The sequence below is a fragment of the Notolabrus celidotus genome, chromosome 14 (assembly GCF_009762535.1).
Source record: "Notolabrus celidotus isolate fNotCel1 chromosome 14, fNotCel1.pri, whole genome shotgun sequence".
Lineage (NCBI taxonomy): Eukaryota > Metazoa > Chordata > Actinopteri > Labriformes > Labridae > Notolabrus > Notolabrus celidotus.
In genome coordinates this window covers 18,517,496-18,542,482 of record NC_048285.1, presented here as the reverse complement: position 1 = coordinate 18,542,482, position 24,987 = coordinate 18,517,496, and the positions used below count along the sequence as shown (strand labels likewise).

Here is a 24,987-nt window from a genome sequence, read left to right as displayed (position 1 = left end):
ACACTGTGCACGGGTCGCGGTTTTAAAGTCTCAAGTTTGGTAATGATTTGTATCAGACTTGTCCAAAAATTTGTCAAAGAGAACCACACTTGATGTTGTCTGAATACCTCGGGGCCATTTGCTTCCTCTGAGACTTTGGAATCCTAAAAGGTACACTACCGTTCAAAAGTTTGGGGTCACTTAGAAATGTCCTTATTTTTGAAAGAAAAGCACAGTTTTTTTCAATGAAGATAACATTAAATGAATCAGGAATACTCTCTATGCATTGTTTTTTTTTGAATATTTTATTTGTGATTTTTTTGTTTTCTTAACATATACACACTCACACATAGGACACCACGAAAAATAACTAGCAGGGTGTTGCAGAACTTAAGGATCCACAGATCCACAGATAGTCCTCAGATGCTAACAATAGCAACATCTCCAAGGGAAAAGAAGGCTGCCCCTGCTTCCAAAAGATGATGTGGTCAAACAACCATTACTTACTTTTTAAATAAAAACAAAACAAAACAAAAAAAACAAACACCGACAGAACACACACACACACACACACACACACACACACACACACGACACACACGACACTCTCTATGCATTGTTAATGTGGTAAATGACTATTCTAGCTGCAAATGTCTGGTTTTTAATGGAATATCTACATAGGTGTATAGAGGCCCATTTCCAGCAACCATCACTCCAGTGTTCTAATGGTACATTGTGTTTGCTAATCGCGTTAGAAAGCTAATGGATGATTAGAAACACCTTGAAAACCCTTGTACAATCATGTTAGCACAGCTGAAAACGGTTTTGCTGGTTAGAGAAGCTGTAAAACTGGCCTTTCTTTGAGCTAGTTGAGTATCTGGAGCATCACATTTGTGGTTTTGATTATACTCTCAAAATGGCCAGAAAAAGGGAACTTTCATATGAAACTCGACAGTCTATTCTTGTTCTTAGAAATGAAGGATATTCCATGCGAGAAATTGCAAAGAAACTGAAGATTTCCTACAACGATGTGTACTAATCCCTTCAGAGAACAGCACAAACAGGCTCTAACCAGAGTAGAAAGAGAAGTGGGAGGCCCCGGTGCACAACTGAGCAAGAAGACAAGTACAGTAGAGTCTCTAGTTTGAGAAATAGACGCCTCACAGGTCCTGAACTGGCAGCTTCATTAAATGGTACCCGCAAAACACCAGTGTCAACGTCTACAGTGAAGAGGCGACTCCGGGATGCTGGCCTTCTAGGCAGAGTGGCAAAGAAAAAGCCATATCTGAGACTGGCCAATTAAAGGAAAAGATTAATATGGGTAAAAGAACACAGACATTGGACAGAGGAAGATTGGAAAAAAGTGTTATGGACAGATGAATCAAAGTTTCAGGTGTTTGAATCACACAGAAGAAGATTAGTGAGATGCAGAACAAGTGAAAAGATGCTGGAAGAGTGCCTGGTGCCATCTGTCAAGCATGGTGGAGGTAATGTGATGGTCTGGGGCCGCTTTGGTGCAGGTAAAGTGGGAGATTTGTAAAAAATAAAAGGGATTCTGAATAATAAAGGCTATCACTCAATTTTGCAACGCCATGCCATACCCTGTGGACAGTGTTTGATTGGAGCCAATTTCCTCCTACAACAGGACAATGACCCAAAGCACACCTCCAGATTATGCAAGAACTATTTAGGGAAGAAGCAGGCAGCTGGTATTCTGTCTGTAATGGAGTGGACAGCGCAGTCACCAGATCTCAACCCCATTGAGCTGTTGTGGGAGCAGCTTGACAGTATGGTACGCAAGAAGTGCCCATCAAGCCAATCCAACTTGTGGGAGGTGCTTCAGGAGGCGTGGGGTGAAATTTCTTCAGATTCCTTCAACAAATAAACAGCTAGAATGCCAAAGGTCTGCAATGCTGTAATTGCTGCAAAGGGAGCATTCTTTAATGAAAGCAAAGTTTGAAGGACAAAATTATTATTTCAACTAAAAATCATTATTTCTAATCATGTCAATGTCTTGACTATATTTTCTATTCATTTTGCAATTCATTTGATAAGTAAAAGTGTGAGTTTTCATGGAAAACACAAAATTGTCTGGGTGACACCAAACTTTTGAACGGTAGTGTATATATGAAATATCTAATGAACAACAGTTATTTAAATTATTTTATCAACAAAACAGTAACTAGGTCTTCAGTTCTCCACAAGCCATGTAAACATTAGCAGACTTTATCTTCTTCTGGAGATAAATGTTTTTAATTAGGGTCGAGCAATATGGGAAAATTATTGTAACATTATTTTCCTATATCACGATCTGAATTTCATCACACTCCTTTTTCATTTTGTTTTTAAGACTTGTCTGACCAGCAGGCGACACTTTTAGAACAAAATAATTATTTTCCTGCATTCCAAACATCTTTTAAGCACCAAATTTTTCCCTTTTCTGTACAATTTCCTGATTTTGATCTTGTCTTGTGTCCTCTTTTGTGTCTTCTGAACTTTTAGTGTTCATCAAGAACATTTTCACATCATGATAAAAACATTACTTTGAAAAACTGTCAACTTTAAGAGTTATTGTGTTTGTTCTTTATTGCAGTATCCCCAGAGCTTTGGCTTTGGACAGGTAGTCCAGATGAAGCTTTTTGAGACGTTTCTGGAACGACTTTAGTTTTGTTTGTGCGCTTGAAAGAAACTGTTTTTCCTTTTTGAATGACTGTGGACTCAAATATTCTAAGTTCAGCAGAACCTAGTCATAGCAATACTCTCTAAATGTATAATACTTACAGAACAGAACAGATGGGAACAATATGTAATTTGAGTGGATTGTAAATATTTGCATGAGTGGACTCGAGGACAGTCTGGAGTCAGTGGCTGAGAGGAGGTTGATGGACAAACTGCGAGCCATCCTGGACAACCCCTCTCACCCTCTCCATGATGACCTGTGGCTGATGGGGAGCTCGTTCAGTCAACGCATCATCCCACCACGGTGCAAGACTGAACGCTTCAGGGGCTCCTTGGGGCCCACCGCCATCAGTAACGGAGGCCACAGACTGCACCACGCTGACCACTGATTGCTTAATCTGTCATCACCAACTATAATCACACCATGTCAACCTGTCACTACTGAAACATTTCTAATATTGCCTGTAATTACTGCTATCTAATCTAAACTCCATTTGTAGCATTGTATATATCTAAATTGTATTTTTATCTTTATTTATCTATTTTTATTTTATCTTATTTTATTTTATTGTATTTCACTTATTGTAACTTCTTCTTGATTGTACTTATGTCTGGGTTGCTGTAACAACTGAATTCCCCCCCGGGGATCAATAAAGTAATATCTTATGTTATCTCTTATCCTATCTTAAAAGTAGTAGCTACATTGGTAGTACTAGGGATCCAAATAAATAGAAGAAATGAAATAAAACAGTAAGCATTGTACCCATGACCATTTCTCTGACAATAAACTAATAACTACTACAAAAGAATAAGTTAATGAATGATTTAAACAAAACTGTCTAAATATATGGAGTAGTACAGGGAGCAGGGTGCAAGCAGTCTATTTTCTTTACTTCACAGTGCAATACGAGCCTTGACCAGAGGGGGGTGCTCTATAACCAAAGATTAAAGCAGTCAGTCACATCCATGGCTCTGATTGAGAGTACAGCTGATTTTTACTTTTTCACTTTTTCACTGAATGAAAAAAAAGTTTCACGGTTTCGAAATACCAAACGATACTAACGATTTAGAGAATAGGTTTATATATCGACCAGGTCAAATCACCATGTCAATGCTATTATGTATTCTATTTATATATTTAATTAACTACCAGTCTCATAACACAACAGTGTGTGGTTATGAGGTTATGAACGAATAGGAGAAATGTACGTAATGGTGCTTTCATGAATCCTTCGTAATCTAAAAGCTTTTGGTGAAACAGCGCCTTTTAGAGCATTTTAACAAATAATATAGGCATACGTTTTAATACGTAGTTTTTTTTTTTTTTTGCAATAGCACCAAGAAGATCCAGCAAAAATACAATTTTCACCCGAAAACCATTTGTTCATACTCTATGAGTTTCAATTGGTGATGTGTGTTTGAAGCACTTATTTAATTAGTGATAATCAACACATCATTTCTTACTTCTTAAAATCTCCAACATTGTTTCTTGTAAAGCCTGTCTCACGTTAATACACTGTTGTCTACCCCGGAACACATGGCACATTTATTTGAATAATGTGTTTTCCTCTAGCACTTGAACGTAACATAACACATGGAACGTGCTCTTGGCCGCGCCTCTTTATAGTAGGGCGGGGAGACGCTGTTTGGTCTCTGTTGATGTCAAAAAGTTACACAAGCCAGGGGTTGATTTTACAACAGGACGGTTTCACAACTGTTAATGAGGGTTCACCTCTCTACTGATTTTTTTCCTCTCTGACCAATCAGACAGATGAAGTGAGATATTTATCTTATTACCGGGGGTGCAAGCATCACACACATTTAACACGCGTTAGTTAGAAATCATTAGACAGAGTCGTCCACGCCTTTTGGACAATAACCGTGAAAGAAGCACGCTTTTTCTTGCGTTTTACGAGCCTCTTTAAATGACCGCACATGATTGGGGAAACACCGGTCTGTTAATGTGAGAGCCTCGGTCGTCGTTAACAAGAAGCCCCTATCCATCAGTGCGTCTGGGCCACCATCGTGAAGCTCCGCCGCGTCTACACCGCTCACATTGGGGACCATCGTGGCCCGTGAAGACCCTCTACTCCTAAAACAAATATTTCAGTCATGGAGCTGAGTTCTGTGGTTTTAACGACCGGGGGAGCCGCCGGGTTATTCAAACTTGTCAATGTGGGGATCGGTAGGCTCCCCATGCCTGAATCCGCACGCAGGAACGCGTGGAAATGGAGAAATACCGCTACATCGTTTGTGCACAGTCTGATCACTGCGATATGGGGGTTGCTTTGGTAAGTTTGACCACACTGAAACAGCTTAATTTTCATATTATCATAGGGTATGATTTCTCAAGGCATAGAGATGTTCAGCTTGCATGGTTTTATCAATGGGCGCCAGCTTGAGCGCGGGTTATTCAAAATGTCATGGATATAAACTGTATTGTATCTCATTTCACTTTGACAGCAGTTAGACTTTGTTATACTGTTTTGCGTTCTTGTCATGCTGCTTCCCCTTATCGTTTTATTGGAAGTAGATTTCAATTAATGTGATTAGCTGCCACCTACAACACAATTATCCACATGTACATGTTTTCTGACTTGAATGTGAAGATGCCTCTTAAACAGTATAAGACATCCCTTTCCCCTCATTTTGAGGCTTTACCTGAAGTTGTGTTTAATTTTTTTCCAGCTTTTTCCGGCACCCAGAGATGGCAGAGGATTTGATAGAAACCTTCTCTGTGTTTTCTCACGCTTTGGTATCGTTTTCCATCGGTGAGTTGACTCTCAGCACTTGCACAGTGCAGGATTACTAATTGTGTGGTTTTCTGAATGGAGGATGGTGGTGGTGTTTGTATTGGGGAGGGCTAGGGAGAGAGTGCACCCATATGGTGATGTTATCATTTCCACCTTGACTCATTTTTCTTCATGGTGTCAAGGCAAGGCAAGGCAGCTTTATTTGTATAGCACATTTCATACACGAGGGCAACTCAATGTGCTTTACATTAAAACATTAAAAAGCATTGGAAACATTCAGACAGGCATTAAAATAACATAATTATTAAATATAATAAAACACAGAAAAGAAAAGGAAAATTAGAATATATTAAAAATTACATTCACATTTTAATTTGAAGTGAGTTAAAATGAGCTAAGATAGGAAGGCAGTGGCAAATAAAAAAGTCTTAATCTTTGATTTAAAAGAGTCAGAGTAGTTTTAGGTCAAGGACTTACGCTGTCAAACCTTGTTATGGATACTATAAAGTCAACACAATGCTGAATGATGATTTCATATTTTTACATAATTGGATCCTTTATTGGAAGTTGTAGATTCAAGACTTTGCATTCAAAGTTTCAACCATGTGGCCATGCAACATGTGCTGTAACCATTCAGCTACAGAGGAACTTCTGTAGACATTTTTCCATTAAATAATTACTACTGGGAATCCACAATATAGGCTACTAAGAATTCATCATCTTCGCCCCCTCAGTCAATCTAGAGAGTTGAATGAATTCAATTTTCCTAATTATTCTAACTCATTCTCAAATATATAAAAGAACATTCTACCCCAGATTCTCAAAATAGCTGCTCACCTTGTTTTTTCAACTCATTTCACATCAATCCCCAAACCATTCTGGGGCAACAAGTGGCACGAGAGCCCTCTTAAAAGAACAAAATTTATTGGATCTGTGCCAGACAATAAGTGCTCCCCGAGGATTCCCAGGATGTTTAACATTCTTTCAGGAAGCCAAGCCCTGGAAGCTGGCAAAGCAAGGAGCAGTGTTGGTATGTGAAGATCAATGGGAGGCATTATTATCAGTCCCAGGCACCAGGCGTAACCCCGTACGGTCACGTGACATCACTAAAAGACGACAACTACGCAAAAAGTCAGTAAATGTATGCAAGTTGCCAGTGGAAACAGAAAAAGGGAGTCATGAAAACAAGTGGAGTGTTTCTCTCTTACACGCCCAGAAAGTGGTGTGACTCCGAGGCCACAGAGAGTAGATGGAGGAATTTTGTAGATGCAGCCTATAGTTGCAGTGCCAGGCAGAAAAAAACGTGGCATAAGGGGACATGACATAAATTAATCTCAATTGCTTGAGTGAGATCATTTGCAATAATTAGAACCTAAATGGTTAGCAGACTAGCCTAACAATGGTTAATGTTTTATTCAATCTGTAATATTCTACACTTTATTTTTTAAATGTATCAATTGGTAACCAACTTGAAAGTATAACTGTGTTCATCATGCAAACAGTAGTTATATAGGTCATGTCTTATTTTGATATAGTATGACAGGTTACTGTTTCCACACACTGCAGACATAAACAGACTCAGTTGAGCGTTTTTTGCATGCTGCAGTAATTAGGCAGGTGTCTTAATCCAGCTTCTTATTCTTAAGTGGGTCATTTCAGCAAAGATGTGATGTTTGCATATCAGCCTGAAACCTGCTTGTTTGTTTGACTAGCTTGTTTGAGAGGAATTTCTTCTTCATGTAAACAATCCATTGTATCTCACGCCACAGGATGTTGTATATGTATGTTGAAAAAATGACTTTGTTAGACTTCATTGGAAACATATTTTTTGTTCATATTCAGGCTGTTTGCCAGACAATTTAAAGTCAAGTAGTGTTTTATTGTTAACTTCCCTGTCATGCTGTTTACTATTTACAGATTCTATGTGAAAATGTATCTGTAGCTGAGGGCCTGGACAACGAGGAAATTAAACAGAAAATTACAGCAGCAAACAAGAAGGTGTACAGTACAAGAATTTCAACAAGAATATATACAGAAAAATAAAAAAGAAAGTATGTATGTAATATGGGACGTGCTCCGGTTTCCATTTGTTGCTCGAGTAGTATTGACCATTCATGCATCAGCAGACATTAGTATATGCAGAAACGAACAATCCACAAAGTGAAAATTAGGCGGAACACAATCCATTGTAATAACATCCTGGTCTGACAAGGATTTATATATATCTCCACAAACAGATATATGCGTGCAAATACAGCTAATAATCCCTTCTCGATGGAAAACAAATCAATTTGAGCACAAATCTGTGTTGTGTTTTGTTGATAGAGCCAAGTAGCAATATGAATTCCAGAGCTGCTGGAATGCATCAGAAACAAATGACCCAACATCCATTTTAAAAGCAAGCATTTTAAAAGACCTGACAAAGCCTACAATTGTACTTTTAAAAAATCTGCATCCTAATGTTGTTATTTTGGCAAAGCTGATGCAGGTTTATTGCAAGTAAATCACAAGAAATATCTGTAATACCTTTGTGTGACTCACTATCTACAGTGAAACTGAGACTCACCAGAAACAGAAGAACAGACACTCTTTGAATCAAATTAACCACAACTTATTGAGCAGTAATATCTGGAGGGGCATATTAGGTATTGTATGTAATCTGATCACATGGTTGCTTCTGAAGTTGCAGACAGGGAAGTCACTTCCGGAAGTGGTTTATTACTCACAGCTGGCTACACATGAAATACAGAGAGGCTGGCTGGCTGGCCAGAGGTGTATATCATTGTTTGATGATTGCAGATGGATTCCAAGACTGCTTTCATGCTAACCTTGCAGAAATAGATTGAGAAGTCTTTAAAAATCAAGATGAATTTTCTTCTCGTTGTCCCTCATTTTTTACTTCTACCCTTCTTTTTTTTGATTTTGTAAATATCAGCCCATACTGAATGATTCTTACCAAAAATCACAAAAGCAGGGCCAGAGGCTTAATTTTAATGTACTTTCCAAAAAGTCACAGAAAAAACTCTAGGGAGATCTGAACTCTGCAGCCAGAATCAAAACTTAAAAAAACAAAATGAATCACAGGACCCCCCTGATGAAAACACTGCCCTGTCTAGCTGTCTGTTATAAAGCCTCCGAGCCTTGAAACTCACTGCCTCTCAATTTCAAAACTACAAGCTCTCTGTCCTTCCTTATGAAGTTAAAAAAAAATGTTTTGATATGGCTCTGATTTTGGAATTATATAAATATCTGGTCAGAATCTTAATCATTGTGTTAACCATAGATTGCGGAGCACTCTGGGTGCATGTTTTGTACATGCATCTTATAAAGATGAGATCTGTCCAGTAGTACTTTGTATAACACATCAAAGATTTTAGTTGACTTCTTAAAGCAAAAGTTTACCCAAACTCAGCCTCTTATAGAAACAGACAGTGCATGTTGAAAAGACTACATCTAGTTCCCTCTGTCCATTGCCATATTGTCCATCATCAATGCTATGCTGTAACATTATGAACTGGCATGGAGACCAGATAATGTAGATAAATCAATATTCTTGATGGCAAGCTTTTTATTATTCATTGGCTTGTATTTTCCATGTATTTATGGCTCGTCAAACGGAAACATGTCTCCACATCATTTAAAAGTACCTGGTGTTAGATTTCTTGCATAACTAGGTTAATTCTAGTCTCCTCAAAGCCCTGAGCTCCCGCACACCCCTTCGCCCCTGTCCCTAACACTTCATTATTTTTCCTGCTTTCTGAGTAGCTGTCACCATGGATACAGCTGGTGGAGGGGAAAGGGTGGGGTAGGTTGGAGGATATGAATAGCCCCTCTCCAAGACACATCTTGGTTGCTATCACTGTCGTCATGGAAGCAGGATCCCCCCCCCAACTTGCTTGATACGCTCCAGGCTTCAATCTGTCGTGATTTGGTTGCATAATGCATTCATGAATGAATGAATGTATGTTGGGATGACGTATACATTAGCTGAATGCCGTTTATCTCCACAGGTTACTTCATCTATGACTTCATTGACATGGGGCTCAACCAGAAGCTGAATAAGAACTGGGAGCTTCTCTTTCATCACCTTGTGGTAAGTTTTTTTCTAAAGATTACTGTCTGGTCCAAGTTTTTTCACCTTTACTGATACTACAAAGAGGTATCAAGTCATGCACCCAACACCCAAACACACCTGTTTGAAGTACATGCCCCGCCAAGACAAAATACCCGTCTTTCTTGTCTAGTGACTAAAAAACAAGTGCAGGAGGAACAAAGAGGCAATAATTCCTGTGTGACTGCCCCCCCTAACAACTATTCAATCTCTTTTCATGCCTTGAGAAAGTTGAACTCCACCCAGCTCCGTCACTCTATTGCCATGCACTTAACCACAGCAATGTTTCTGGAAGATTCCCATCAGTGCCTGCCATCTTCATGACATTGAGAAACTCTGCAGGTCAGCCTGATGGAAAAAATGTTTCTAAGGCAAGAATGGGTCAGATCAGTTATTTGCTCCCAAAATTCCTGCTTTCTAAGCCAATATTACACAAAATGACCTGAAGTGGAAATATAGAACAACCTCCAGATTTCTTATTTTCTCTCTCACCTCTGACCTACATTTGAGACTGTTTATGAAGCGCTATCTGTTGTCAACCGCTCCTCTTGATAGTGACATTTATTGCTCACCTTACAAAAGCTGTTTATGACTCAAATAGCAATGAGGTAACTGAGGACTAACTTGTGTTGCATGAGGAAAGATTATGTAGCATTTCAACCATCTGGTTATTGATTTACAAGAAGAGTGTGTATTATATATACAACCCTATTTCAAAGAAGTTGTGAAGTGTAAAATGTTGACAGAAACAGAGTTTGATAGTTTTCAAATAATTTCAACTCTATGTTTAATTGAAATACTGCAAAGTTAACATGACATGTTCAAATCAAAAAATGTTACAGTTTAATGGAAAATATACGCTCATTTTTTACTTTGATGTTAACAACATATTTCAGGAAAGTTGGGACAAGGACAACAAAACACTGAAATGTTGTGTAAAGCTCCAAAAAAAACACTTGGAGGAACATCTCCCAATGAATAAATATAATAAGGTTAATATGCCACAGGTTAGTCACGTGAGTGGATATAAAAACCACATTCATTTACTCCAGAGAGGCTGAGTCTCTCAGGAGTAAAGATGAATAGAGGTTCACCACAAAGCATCTGGAGAAACGTCTATATTAAAGGGACAAGGCCTAAATCTAACACTGTATGTCTATGATCTTTGCACTCTCAGATCACTGGGGATCATAGTTATCTGGTGATTATTGCTGCATCCACAATTTATCTCAAAAATCCACAGATGCAGGTTAAAACTGTACCATGCACAGAGGAAACCATACATAGACATGATCCAGAAACACTGGCGACTTTTCTTGGCACAAGCTTAAGATGGAATGAGGCAAGACAGAAAACTTTCCCTGTGGTCTGAGGAATCACATTCTTTCTGGAAATCATGGACGCTACATGATTACATATTTGCTATGCAAGTCCATTCTCGGATTGATACTTTCAGTATCTCTCCAACACAAACGCATTGGTGGTTTTCACGCCAACATGGAGTCTGAATGTGTATGGAAAAAACTGGCATATGTTTCATCAACTGGCCCACATGGAAGTGTATTACTTGCAACAAACCTGACATAACAAGAACCCTAATGGATCACAAACAATATATATGTGTGAGAAAAAATACAGGTCAAGAACCATTAACATTCTGCACACGCATGTAGAGTGACAAAGTTGGTTAGTGGATTTGTTGAACATTCACTGAATGCAGAAAGTCAAACTTTACAACACCTTACAGCCTATTTTCAACTATTTGCCAAGAGTTGTTTTTTTTCTTAGTTTTTAATGCCAGTATCTCAAAGTATGCCCTCTGTTGTCGTGATGACCTAGCATTTCCTCCTTCTCTCAAATATTTGCGTCTGAAGTGTTTCTTCTTGACAATCTTCCAAAACTACTATTGATTAACTTTTTGTTTCTTGTTGGTTGCCTTGTCTGTAAACCAAATAGTGGTTTTGTTGTTGGTTTTGTTGTTTGGACTCAGCCTAAGGTCAGTGCCTTCAGTACTAATGCTTCTTGTAGTTGCCTGGGAATGAGCCTTGATATGTGTGAGGACAACTGTGGCACCATTATTCCTAAACAAGGTTAAAGGCCAAGCTAAGTTGCCTTATGCCAGGTGAGAATCAGTGTTTTGTTGAACGCAAATCTAAGAGTAATTGTATATGAATAGTGGGAACAGGTTCAACACCACCTGTTGTTATTGAGGAAGGCCTCTGAGAGTTTGACAGTAGATAGCTGTATCCCCTTTATTTCTGATTTTTTTTTTCCTTCCCTGACATCCTGGAAACCTCATGAATGGACGCTTTGGCCAGGCCAGCTGGCTTCAGATTGTCACTAGAGTGTGGAAGGACGAGACTTCTTGCTTATTCACATTGCTTTCTGTGTTTCTCCGAAAGCCAACTCTCTTTCTTAGTTCTGTATTGTACCATCAACAAGACTTGGATTCATTCTCCTCTATCATTTCACTCCCTGATGTCAATGCACCATCCTCCTTTAACTCACTTGTTTTCCTGCCCTCATCTGGCCTCCTCTTTTATATTTTGTTGGCTCTCTCTCTTGTTCCTTTCATGCACATTTTATGGACTGTTATTTTGCAGGAGGTCTATAAAATGTCAGATAGCAGTATGAAGATGCCAGGTTTCATATGAAAATAAACTGTAAATGTCTGGTTATCTAAAGTCACAGGAGTGTTCCCAGTAGATGTAGCTCTGATCCGTGTTTGAGATGTGAAATTGGGATTTATTTGGCTGCCCTCCTTGTATACCCAACAAGCATCACTATGATTACAGACCATGCCTCAATGTAAGCATGGCAAGAAAACCAAATATACCATCACTAAAGGAGGACAAAATGTATTGGAGTATGGTTCTTTAGTGGAAATATTTGAATGCTTCCCGATAATTGATGATAAAAATGATGTTTTATTGTTAAATGAATGCTGTCAGATGTAAGCCATAAAAACCCATATGTAAATGAATACACATTATGGCTGAATGCTAAAGAGCAGAAGGCCATCTGTCTCTGACATGCAAATATATTTCACACCTGCTGTTAATGCTGGTTATCAGAACAACCTTGGACTTTTAAAATGTTGTGACTAGACTAGTCTTGGTCCTGTCCTACATCTCACTCTTATCCTCATCTCTTCAGCTGTGATTTGTTGTCTTTTTTTCGGGATTTGTCCACTCAAACACACTCAACATCAATCCCTCTTGTTGTTTTCATTCATCCAAATATCTCAGATGGTTTCCTCTGTTATACAGGCATATAGTGAACCAGCATGAGGTGAAACAGGAGTTTTGTTGATCCCTGTTGTAGCCGTCCAGGAGGAATAATAAAGGCAAACATTCCATGGAAAGTATTTTTTCCTTCTTATTGACTTGAGAGGGGATTAGCAGCTTCTTATTTCTGTCTGAAGAACTTGTGGGCCCTGCCACAGTCACTCATGCCTGATGAGATCCTGTCAGCCATTACCCTGTGTTTCCTTTAGTGAAACAGGAAGTTGTGATAGTTCTGCCAGGAGTAGGGTGTCTTTTTCTAGGGAGAACATAAAGGTACCAAGCAAGGCTTTGAAGAAAGAATCCTAAATTTGACAACTGTTGGACATCGTGTTTGAAAAAGAGCAGTGAAGAAGTTAAGCCATTGTTTGAGCTGTGAATAGTAAATGTAAAACCAAGGTTTATTTGCCCTTCTTGTAAAACAACATTATCCCCATGTTGAATCTTTTTCAGTCTGGATAGCCCATGCCTCTTGCTCTTGGAAATAGTGAGCTTATAATTAAAAATATGAGCTGCAAGAGAAGATGCCAAGCAGAGGCAGAAGAAGAGATTCTTTTTTCCATGGAGGAAGGGAGCATGTGAAAGCAGTACGTGTGATGTTGCTTTTTTGAGATTCCCATTGATAATACTCTATGGAAACACAAAGTGAATCAATTCTCTACCTTTTTGCTCTCACACGGATTATAAACTTTTTATTTTTCTTCACTAAATGTTTCTCATCCCTCTTTCATTAGCTACAATTCAATTATCTTGGTAGCATGGAGCAAGGGCTGACTCTGCTAAAGCAGAACAGGGCAGCACATGATAATCTGCTGTTTGAGGAGACATGCTGTTTCCAATCACATCCACCCAACACTTTCTGCCTCCAATCTATACTGACCTGCTCTGAAACACCCTACTCACTGTAGGGTTCACTATAACTTATTCACTTAGAATTCTCTCATAATAAATGAAAAACTTCAACCTGAATCCACATGTTGCTCCTAAACACATGAATAAGGAATGTCAAGATTTTGCAACACACCAGGGAAGTCATAAATACAACAGCTGCTTTTCTGCTGTTTCCATATTTTAAGATTGTCAGCCCTCGTGATCTGTTACAATTACAGTAAAATATAACACTGTTAATCATTATATTAGACACTTGATGACATAAAATGTGTGACATAAAGCCATTAGCATAGACTACAATGAAAAAAGCCAAAAATAAATTCAATAAAATGCACCAAGTTTTAAGCATTCAAGCCCTGTAGAAGTCCCATTTGCATTGCAGTAATTGCCACATTGAGGCCGCTTTCATTCATCTGCTGCAGCTTCTGGCGTATGGGTTTCAGGTTTTTGAATCTTGTCTTCTCCATCAGACGGATTAACACAAGTTTGCATCAGCTGGATGAACAGCTTTTGTAAACAATCTCATATCAATTTGCAGATGGCAAGAAAGATCCAATTCCAACACTTCATTTGGCATTTCTGAGAATTTTTGTATTTATTATGACATTTGGTGCTGGATTAATGTCAGTGTTGACAAGTTTTCAGAGCCTAAAGTCACTTCTCGGCATGAATGTCTACATATTTTGATCATATTAATTTCCCTTCCATATATAAATATTAACTTGGTAATCAACTTAACACAGTACTTTGTATTATTTTTAGAAAGAGGTGCTGCCTCTGCTGGAAGAGAGTTCACAATATATTGACTTGAAACATACACGCAGGATGAGTTGATTTTTCTGGTAGCTTTGTGTTTACAGCACTTTGTTTTTCTGTTTGTTTTTCCTCTTACAACCTGGAAATCGTCTTACGTGCTGGCATTCAGATTTTCTGTGTATTCAATTCAACCTTAGTCATTTTTCCTCTCGAAGGTTTTAAGAGGGGGGCTTCATGCCAGGCTTGGACACGACTTGAACTTGTCTCTGTTTACCAGGCATGAAAATTGATATTTGTGGGAGGAGCACAAAGCTGTGTAACATATCCAACATGGAATGTCACTTTAGGATGCTAGAGGATATTTGGTCGTTGCCAAGGTTGTCACTGGTGCGACACCACATGTCACAGGAATGCCATGTGTGTCATCAACATCTACACCTTCAACTATGTAAAACCTGATTATCCTGTATGCCTGTTTCTATCTTTTCTTTCTTTCTTCCTCCACTTGCTGCAGGTTTTCTGAGGACCCTGGCACGCCTAGCAGCCTAATGTGAAAGAATTACAAACAAATATAAAGAGCAGCAAGATTTGTGATCCTTAAATCCTTATTTGGTTTAAAGTCTCTATTGTTGCCTATGTTCAAACAAAAACCAAAATCCTGACTGGTCTGTTTCCTTTTTGCGATCAATTGTTTTTTGTTTTCAAAAAGAGAGGGGCATGACATAGTTCGAAGGCAGTAGTACAACAGGTTGTAAGCCTTTCACTTTAAACGCCCCTCTAGAAAAATTCCCCCCCAAATTGCGACATCCCCCTCCCTCTTATCCCAGCAAGATCTTCTACATTGTTACTTAAGGTATATACAGTAGTACAGTATGTAATACCCTAGTCTCCTCTGTGTTCAGTAGGTCAAGGTAAAGAAAAGGATTTTTTTTTTTACATAAATAACTGAATAAATAAGTAGACTGGTCTGTTTCTTGATAGACGTGTGTCCTCTTTTAGTGGTTACTTTGCATCAACAACATAAACAAGCATGTTTGCTTTATTTCTGATTTGACAGTTCTTTGTGATGTGTTTTCTTCCTTCAGACAGCCTCTTTTTATTTCTAAGCTGCAGCTGATTTAGAATGAATGTATGGCATGTTTTCATTTTTGATAGCCAGCCCATAGGTATATTTCCAGCCATCCACAGTCTGTGGGCTGTGACACTCCTCCTTTTTGACCCACACTTTGGAGTGACAAACCAGTTTGGAGTTACTTTTTAAAAATCTGCAATGTCAACATTATGTTTGCAAAACCATGAGCTGCTGGAGCCTCAGTTGTTTTTTCAGATGTTTTTGTAGAACATACAGTACAGAGAAATACAAAAAACAACACTATCTTCATAAACCAAGGGTAATAAAACTGAAGGAAGAAGTTGTGATGCAAAATAGAAGGAATGTGAGGAAAGTCTTCATGTATGTGTATTTGCCTCAGCTGTCACATCTTCTTTGGTGGGGAAACCCAGGAGGGTCCCCCTTATTCTGTTTACTCAGACAAGAGGACACACATCTGGTCTCCACATGAACCCCAGCTTCCCCTGAGAGAGAAAGAGAGAGAGAGAGGGAGAGGGAGAGGGCCTCACACACACACACACACACACACACACACACACACACACACACACACACACACACACACACACACACGTAGCAATCCTCCAGTTTCCTGAAAGGGCCCTGCAAATGTGAGCACCCCCTCAAACATTTCTTTGCCTCAGCTCCACTCCATATATCACACACACTGCCTTGTTCTCAACCCCCCTTACCCTGTATGGCGCCAAAACATCTCCCCCATCCCCCTCTCATCCACCCACTCTTTGCAGCTTGTACCGCCCCCTCACATGGCAACAAACCAATGAGACCCTACGTGCTCCTGTAGTACTGTATTGTTTTTTGTGGTATTTGTTCCCTCATGATATGACTATCCGACACCAAGGAATTTCCTTGTCCAGAAACAATTTACGTACATCTACAGATGGATACAGATGCTGATGAGAGTTAGTGACAGACCAGCATTAGATGCCTGCTTTTCAGAGGAAGAGAATGTGAATTTCAGTTTGAAGTATAATAAGGTGTACAGGTGCAGATACCTCCCATCCAAACCAGAGCAGCCTGATGTGAGTGAACCTTACATTAGGTCTTCTTTTGCCTGCAGATTGGCAGCAGAGAAGAGTAGTTGTGTTGCGCGCATACACACACACACACACACACACACACACACACACACACACACACACACACACACACACACACACACACACACACACACACACACACACACACACACACACACACACACACACACACACACACAACCACACACAACCACACACTTCCCAAGCTTTCCAAAGAGGCTGGATGCTGGAAAAAGCAGAGTGCCCCTAAAGTAGAGCTGGCATTTATTAGCAGTTGACATGACAACCAGTGTTGCCATTTGTGGAGGCATCCATCCATCAGCACGTTTAGAAATCAGGGAGTTGACAATGTAAGCTATTTGTCATAGCTGTAAAGCAAGGAGTAGCAAAGAAGCAACACTACAATTCTTTTCTGTGAGTGACACACCTAAAAACCGTGAAGCAGAGCATTAAACAGATAGAGAACACACTTGGCTGAGATCCAGCTGCTGTGGGAATACCACAGTACTTGCGTATGATTCCAAAAGCAGCGTAGGCGGGTGTGCGAGCATGAGAGAGTACAGCGTAGGAACAACCTCACATTGATCATTTGAAGTAAGTTGAGTTAACCATTTCATGCTCTTTTTCTTTGTTATTATGTTTGACTGAGATTTCTCCAGTAAGCATCAGAGGTTCCTGTTTTTTATTCCTTACAGCCCCAGAGTCCCTGGTTTCAGAAGTGCTTTAACACAATAATTTGTCAACAGTATTTTGTAGATTCCATAAAGAACTGTTTTAAAAAAAATAGCTGCACCTGAATCATGGTTTTAAAGGTTTGAACAGAGTTCAGAAAGGGTCCCCAAATTTCAATAAACTGTGCATTTGAATGTTGTAGTGAGAATCTTATTTTCTCTAGCTTTAAGCAAGCCATAATATCTGCCAACCATTGTGCATGTGTGGGCGTGGTAGCGTCTCTCCATCTGAGCAGCACGGCCTGGCCAGGAGGGAAGCAAAGGCCAGGGTCCGCTGTTTTTGTGCCGATAACTGTACCACTCCTCCAGTGACCCCAAACACAGCAACCCAAGAGGACTGGGTTTCAATTCAACGTTGATTATCTTGGATATAGTGTGCTCTACTCTGGGAATCTGTGTTCAGTTCTTGAGTGACCCAGCACTTGGTACTTTGGTCATTATTTTGGTGATGTTAATTGTTGATGATGATAACGGAGAGTCTTAAACGGTTTGGTTGCTTCATTGTAGATGTTCTTTATTTTACAAAAAAAAAAAAAAAAAAATCCTTATTTACTTTGTGCATTGTCTTTACACTGCTTGGCAGTACCTGCACCCAAATGGACTTTAAGCACTTTGTTACCCGTACTGATCTTGTTTCCTCTTGTCTAGATCTTTGCTTGTGTTGTTCTTGTTCTCGTATGTACGTCGCTTTGGATAAGAGCGTCTGCTAAATGACATTGTAACATTGTAACATTGTAACAAATACCTCTGTCCAGTATTTATTAAGACTTGGGCACTTTAGTTTTTAAGAGAATAAAAACTTGAAATCTTCTGGTGCGTATCAGGGCCACATTAAAGGAAAAGGTCTGGGTTTCCAAGATTAAAGTTTAGATTTTACGAGAGGTGGTTATGTTGTTTAGAACCCCAGCAAAGCAGGTGCCCACCCCTAAGGAGATTTTGACCAATCAGAATCAAATATTTAACACAGACCTGTGATTAGTGAGAAATCAGGGTAATAATAGGAGAATAAAGTTATAATTTTATGAGATAAAAGTCTGAATAAGTAGTCTCTGTTTCTTTTGCCTTCTTTTAATTGTTTCGGTCTTTTGTGAACTTATACTAAAGTTTAACTAAACAAAGATGCTCCACACTCCTTATTTTGATGCTGCCCATCTCATGGTCCACTAACAATAACATGTAGACCAACCATAGACCAACCATAGCTTCAAACTTTATTCTCATGATGTTAAGACTTTCGTATTTATTTATTCTTATGGTTTTAAGACTTTGTTCACATAATACAACAATTCTTAAAACCTCAGATTTTTTGGGTGGTTTAGTGTGGTCCTAATACTCCGCAGTAAATATCAAATATGTACCATCATCAGACTTTTTGAGCATCTGGTTCCTTATTAAAATGAAGATGATTTAGAAAAGCTATTACAGGCCTATATCATCCCTTGAAAAAGGTGTAGCTCTGGCTAAGACACACAGCACACTTAAGGTTATGCAAACCTCTCCTTCTCCTTTCACACCACGATTCATCCTAACACACCTTTTAACAGCCATGGAGCCCCTCCCTGATGTCTCATGTGAAAATGAGGAAAAACACTTATTCCCTCAGCCAGGACTTGACATAGCACACATACCTTTACAAATGAGTCTCCATGCTGTGACAATTGATCATGTTTGGTCCAAATAATTGTGTCTGGTACTTCTGGTGAAAATCTGTGCAGATGTTTGTGACAGTGAGGCTCTGAAATGAAGCGCTGTGCTTCTGTCAGCTGACGAGACTTAATACAGGTCGCATGATAATAGTTATAACCACCCTCACAGATAGTAGTCTGTGTCTGTGTGCAATCTTTACCGTCTCATGCTTCCAAGTTGCACATCCTATCCTCCATTTTCTCTCATAGACTTTGAGCTTTTATAAGGACAGCCCGCCCACCTACTCATCACACCACTGCTTGTCTGCCTATGGCCAGATGGCTCTAACATCTATGTTGAGTTTCCTATTAGTCTCCATCTATTTGACTTGGCTCTCTTACATCCCTGTATGACCACTTTTGTGGACTGCCTATCGAACAATTTTATCTCGGGAGCAATTGTATGTGTGCTTGTGATAGAAAAATGTGTGTACTCATCTGTGTGGACATTTGGAGCAGTTAATAATTAACAGCTTAATTCAAAGCTGTCACATTGTAAATATCTAGCGTTATCTAAAGTATGAGGAACCCAAACTCAGACACTCAGTCTGTGTCGTATATCACAGGTGTGTTTGAAAAGCTTAGTTTACTTTGACCCGTGTTATGGGGTTGCTCTGTTCCCATAGTTGGGTGTATTTGGCAAGACTGCCTCTTTCTTGCCAAACAAGTGTCTCTGTCCATGTGATCGACAGAAACAGAAAGCAGATTGATAATACTGTGATTTTGTTTTCACCTTCGGCATCTTACTTTAGTAAATTGATTACCACATCCAGTGTATATTTATGGGAGAATGTGAAGGTTAAATGAGTTTACTTATCTTTAAAGTTCCTTGTAATCTTTGTTGCATGAATTCAAGGTGTGTTGTATTTATAGCGTGGAGCAGTATAGTCAACACTTCAAGTCGCATAAGAAACTACTCCCCTCCATAATATAACTGTATGTAAGGAGAGGAAGTAGGTAGATTTGTATTACTTTATTAAGATTATATTAGATGAGATACTCCTTTATTCGTTCCACAACGGGGAAATTCATGGAGTTACAGCAGCAAACAAGAAGGTGTACAGTACAAGAATTTCAACAAGAATATACTGTATATAGAACAAAAAGTTCATCAAAGACGACAGATTGGCCATAATTCTCCTGTCAGCCATCACCTTCACAGGGTCCAGGACTGAGCTGGCCTTCTTCACCACAGTCTTGCTCTCCTGTATCCTGTCCGCCCACAGCAGGTGAAATCCTTCCAATGTGGCGTTCATGTCTGGTGTTAGCTCTGTTAGCATGATGCTACTCTGCCAGTATTCCCTCTGGTGCTGGGTTAGCTCGTCCACCTTATCATAGATAGATCTTACATTCCTCATAACGGTGGGTGGAAGGACAGGTCGATGTCGTCTTTTCTAGCTTTAGCATCAACATGCTCCGGGCTGCTAACAGCTGATCTGGTATGTAAACAATGTTACCATGAATACACACAGGATCTCCGGACACGGACAGGAACAAAAATAACAAAAACACCAATGCAAACATAAAGAGTTTGGTGTCCATGGCCAACAAATGAGTCATTAAAAGATAACTAACCAGATATGAAAAAAAGTCGTAAAAAGAACAATGAAGAGAGAGCTGCTGCAACAAGCAGCCACTCGAGCGGCGCTAAGTGTAACTCGTGTACTGTAACTGTGGTTGTTTGGTAGCTACCTGATGGTACCTCCCACATAGCATCACCACATGCAGCCCAGGCTGAATGAATTTTATGTCATAGTTTAATCCACATGAAGACAAACAAGGAAACTCATACATTCCTTAATTTACATCCCTAGGTGAAAGGTTTTACGGTAAGGGTTTGAAGATGAGAGAAAAATCACATAGTATGGCTTTAACTTAGCTATAACTTTGATGTCACCGTTGATGTTTAACGTGTCTTCTCTTCAGTGCTCACTTCCATGATTAGCCAGGTCCCCTTTCACCGATTTTGCAAGCAATCATTTTCTTTGCAGCATAGAGTATAAAAAGCTTCCAGACATGATAAGTTTAAGGTGTGATAGTGTTGCATTTGCCGCCACAATTTTACTATACTTTGTTAACCTGTCAATTCCTGGACACTGTTTTGCATGCACCACTCTCGGTAGAGATAGTAGGGATGTATGGTGGCTCATACCACAGTAACTTAACCCCTGGAAACAATGTTTGTCACAGAATGAAAACATGCCCGATGTTGAAATAGACTAATTATTGACAACTAATGTTGTTGGCAACTAATTATGTCATTGATTTTGGTCGACTTTCTGCACATTTCTCAAGAATAGCCTGCAATTATTTAAAAAAATACATCAGATTCCTTGCATCACCTTTAGAAATGGTTGAGTAGGCTTGAATTTGTGATAATTTCCTGTACTGTCCTGTCCCTAATTTTCCATTTACTGCACTACATTACACAACATTATCATTATGTAAAACCAGCTATATACACTACACTTTGCTTTAAATTATTTTGTTCTGTGCCCCACTGTTATGGCAACATTTTGTTGTTGTTTTTTTACCAGGCTTTTGATCCGTTTTAAGACGGATAAAACAGGTTGAGAATACCCTCTTCTTTTGAACTCAAATTTCTGCTCTGGTTCAAGCAAAATGCCAACTGTGGTGAAATGGAAAAACAGACACTCTTTTCCATTCGTAAGAGTGCACAAGGTGACATGTCCTAAATGTATTTGGTTTGCATTTTTCAAACCCTTAAATAACTTCAAAGAAGCTGCTGTTGAGATAAATGTCAGTGTTTTTCCTCTACGCTTCTCTCTGACATGCTCACACACCCATATAGTATTAACGTGAAGCCGGTTAGATGTTTGACTTAAAAATAATAAGTACTAAATAAATATGGGTGTGGATACACTGCCATAAGAACTACTGTATGTCATGCTTGACTTATGAAGACTGTACAGGTCCGTGCGTGCGTGCGTGCGTGCGTGCGTGCGTGCGTGCGTGCGTGCGTGCGTGCGTGCGTGCGTGCGTGCCCTCCAGTTTGGAGTTTGACCCTGACCCTTGACCCCTGCTGCATTAATGATCTAGAGAGGAAATGTGTTTTTGTAACTATAGGCTGTTTGTGTGTGTGCTCTGAGCATGTCACAAACTGGTCTGCCAGGACTACTGTGAGTTTCCTGGGTTAAAGACCTCTCGCCTTCCTCACCACCCTTTATGTTCCCGCACATGGTTTCATTATCATTCACCACTCACTTTGCCCATTGTTACAAACAGAATGTGCTGGAGCTGAACTCGAAATTCTCCTCTGACTGAGAGAGCAAGAGTTATCAGCTGTAGGCGGAGAAACTGGTTTGAAATGGAAATCCTTAATTACCCTTGTGCATGTCGTGTCTATTGTCAAAGAGCAAAGACAAGACATGGTTCTTGGTCTGTATTATCACATGCAAAAAAAACCAGAAACATCCAAAGTTTTCACCCAAACTTTACCCTGAATTTGTCCAGTTAGCACCCAAGTAAGACTTCTGCAACAAGTCAAGGTGAGCTGATGTAAGACCGCAGGGGGAAATATTTAGGGAAACTCACAGTAAGTGAGTGGGAGAGGCTGGTGATGCATGTATCGTGTGACCAACGTGAGCGTAAGAGAGACACGTAAGAAGGTGTATCACTTTCAAGACAAAAATAGCAAAGATGTCTTTACAACTGCCTGTTTACACATAGCACTGATGCAAAGTGTAGGTCTCTGTTGCTTCGTTCAACATCATGTTGTAAACATTACACTGTTGCTTCCTCTGTGTGCTTCTGATGTCATATCCTGCCTCATGAGACTTAAATACCACACCCACCCCCTCACCTGACAGGGAAGACTATGTAGAAGGGACATGAATAAACAAGCAACTTTGGAAAAATGTACAAGGTAAAGCTCCTGAAAGTTTCTAGAAAATGCTAGGAGTCCATGTAAAAGATTCTCAAATATGGAGTTGTGTCTTCAGTTAAAACAAAAGAGGTATATATGTTGTTTTACTTGTGGACACAACTCTTTGATGCACACTGTTTTTTCCATTGTTGTAATGCCAGCATCATTCTTGTATCAAACTTGAAGCAGTAAACAAAGGAGGAGCAGAGGTATGTCTGCGTTGATTGTAAAAAAATTGAGCTGCATGCTGACATTTTCAGAATTGAATAATAATTATCCAGATTTGTACAACTGCCCCATTCACACATGCACTACAATCTTGAAAATGTTCCTGACATTATCAATATGGGGTGCATGTGTGATCCAAGTTTGCTCACCACAACTTCATATGGAATTCTTCCTGCCAGCTCTGTAACAAAAGTCAACCCAGCCTTAAATATGGCCCCATGACTTAGCTACTCTTGCAGATCTTCAAACTCGATATCAGGGTCATTGTTTTGGCTAAATTTACAAAATAAAATACAGACTTTCTTGTACTACTCTTTTCTAAAAACAGAACACAATAGGCAATGTTTATGCTCTGAAAGTAAAACAAAGACACAGAAGTCTGGTTCTTCCTTGCTGGAATTATGCTGTTTACCTTCAAATGTCACCTTGACCAGGTAAGCAGACATTTTCTCTTTCAGACGATATCTATTGTAGAATATATGTTTGAGGATTCATCGGCCTTATCTAGCCCTAAAAACTGATTAACTGGTGATTCAACTCAAAAGCATAAATGTTAATCACTCACATCTTGAAACTAACTTTATCTTTTGAACTTTACACAACTAATTGGTTGACCTGCAATCAGATTGGCGGTTTCTCTTGATGCTATAAGTTGATTTTGGGGATTAGTTTTTCCATTGTAAGCATCTTTTCACCTTGTTGATATCAACATTAACAGTATTTACCTCCCATCTGTGCTCCCAGTGTCTCCCCAATGATTGGGGGGGGGGGGGGGGGGGGGGGGGGTTGAGGTCCCTCACCGAGGGGGCAGAAGCAGCTAATTGAGCCCATAGGGAGAAAATGCAAGGAACAAACACCACCACCAGCTTGTTTTTCAGTCCCTTGCTCACATTTTATAACGGCTAAAACAGCAGGTTAATGTATACGAGTGAAGTCCAAAGGTTAAGTGGCACTGCATGTCTTCTCCCATCCCATTTAAATCTTAGTACCACCCAGCTTGGTACATATACCACAAAAGCTCATAATCTGTAATGATGTAGTATGTTGAGCTTACAACCTCAGGCTGTTGGAGACTTTTTTACAATTCCAAATTAGGAGTCAAGAAAGAAAGTTAAATCTCAAAGAGAATGAGGAACCTCAAAACTGTCTCATGAATCCTGTTTGCATTTGGAGCCATTTATGCTGGCGGTGGTACTGCAACGCTCGGTCAGCACCAAGCTTTCAGAAAACTTGCAAAAATACACCTGAATCCTACCTTTTATTCTTTTAAAAAACTCATTAAAACAATCTGTGTATTACCATACTTTAACAGAATAACCTTACTCAACCTTACACACAATGTGATAAAACTAGATAAACAAGGTCTCATTAACCAAGAAAACCACACTTGACAGTCAACACAGGCAAGTGAATTGAAGGAAATAACCTGTTAGCTAAGTTAGCACACTGTAAGTGGTATCTCAGATATCCACTGGAAGTTCAAACTTTGTAACACACTCAAGGCAGATACTGGAGCCAAATATTATGGAGGGGAGTAGTTTCTTGTGCAACTCAGATATCACACAGATTCTCATAGGAATAAAGTTCTGTCATGTTCCAAAATATTTTAATTTGTTGTGTTTTTCTAGATTAGCTTGAAGTGTTGGCTGTACTGCTCCACGCTGCTCTCATAATTTTATGTGTTACTGCAGCGTGTATTCCATATTCATAAGCTCCCAGGAAATGTGCAGAAATGTGTACGAAATGAATGCAGACTTTGGATGTCAGAAGAATCCATATGTATCTGTGTTCATATTGGACATAGAGCATAAACGATCATTTTAACTGTGTAA

General features: G+C 39.4%; 1 protein-coding gene across 1 annotated transcript in view; it reads left to right on the top strand.

The window, feature by feature from the left end:
• Positions 1 to 4,290: 4,290 nt before the first annotated feature.
• Positions 4,291 to 24,987, top strand: part of tlcd2 (TLC domain containing 2) — a 29,004-nt gene continuing 8,307 nt past the window's right edge. Inside the window, exons 1-3 of the mRNA XM_034701391.1 lie at positions 4,291 to 4,949; positions 5,347 to 5,429; positions 9,422 to 9,504. Coding sequence (XP_034557282.1) covers positions 4,771 to 4,949; positions 5,347 to 5,429; positions 9,422 to 9,504 — 345 coding nt within the window. The 5' untranslated portion in view covers positions 4,291 to 4,770. The remainder of the gene's footprint in view (positions 4,950 to 5,346; positions 5,430 to 9,421; positions 9,505 to 24,987) is intronic.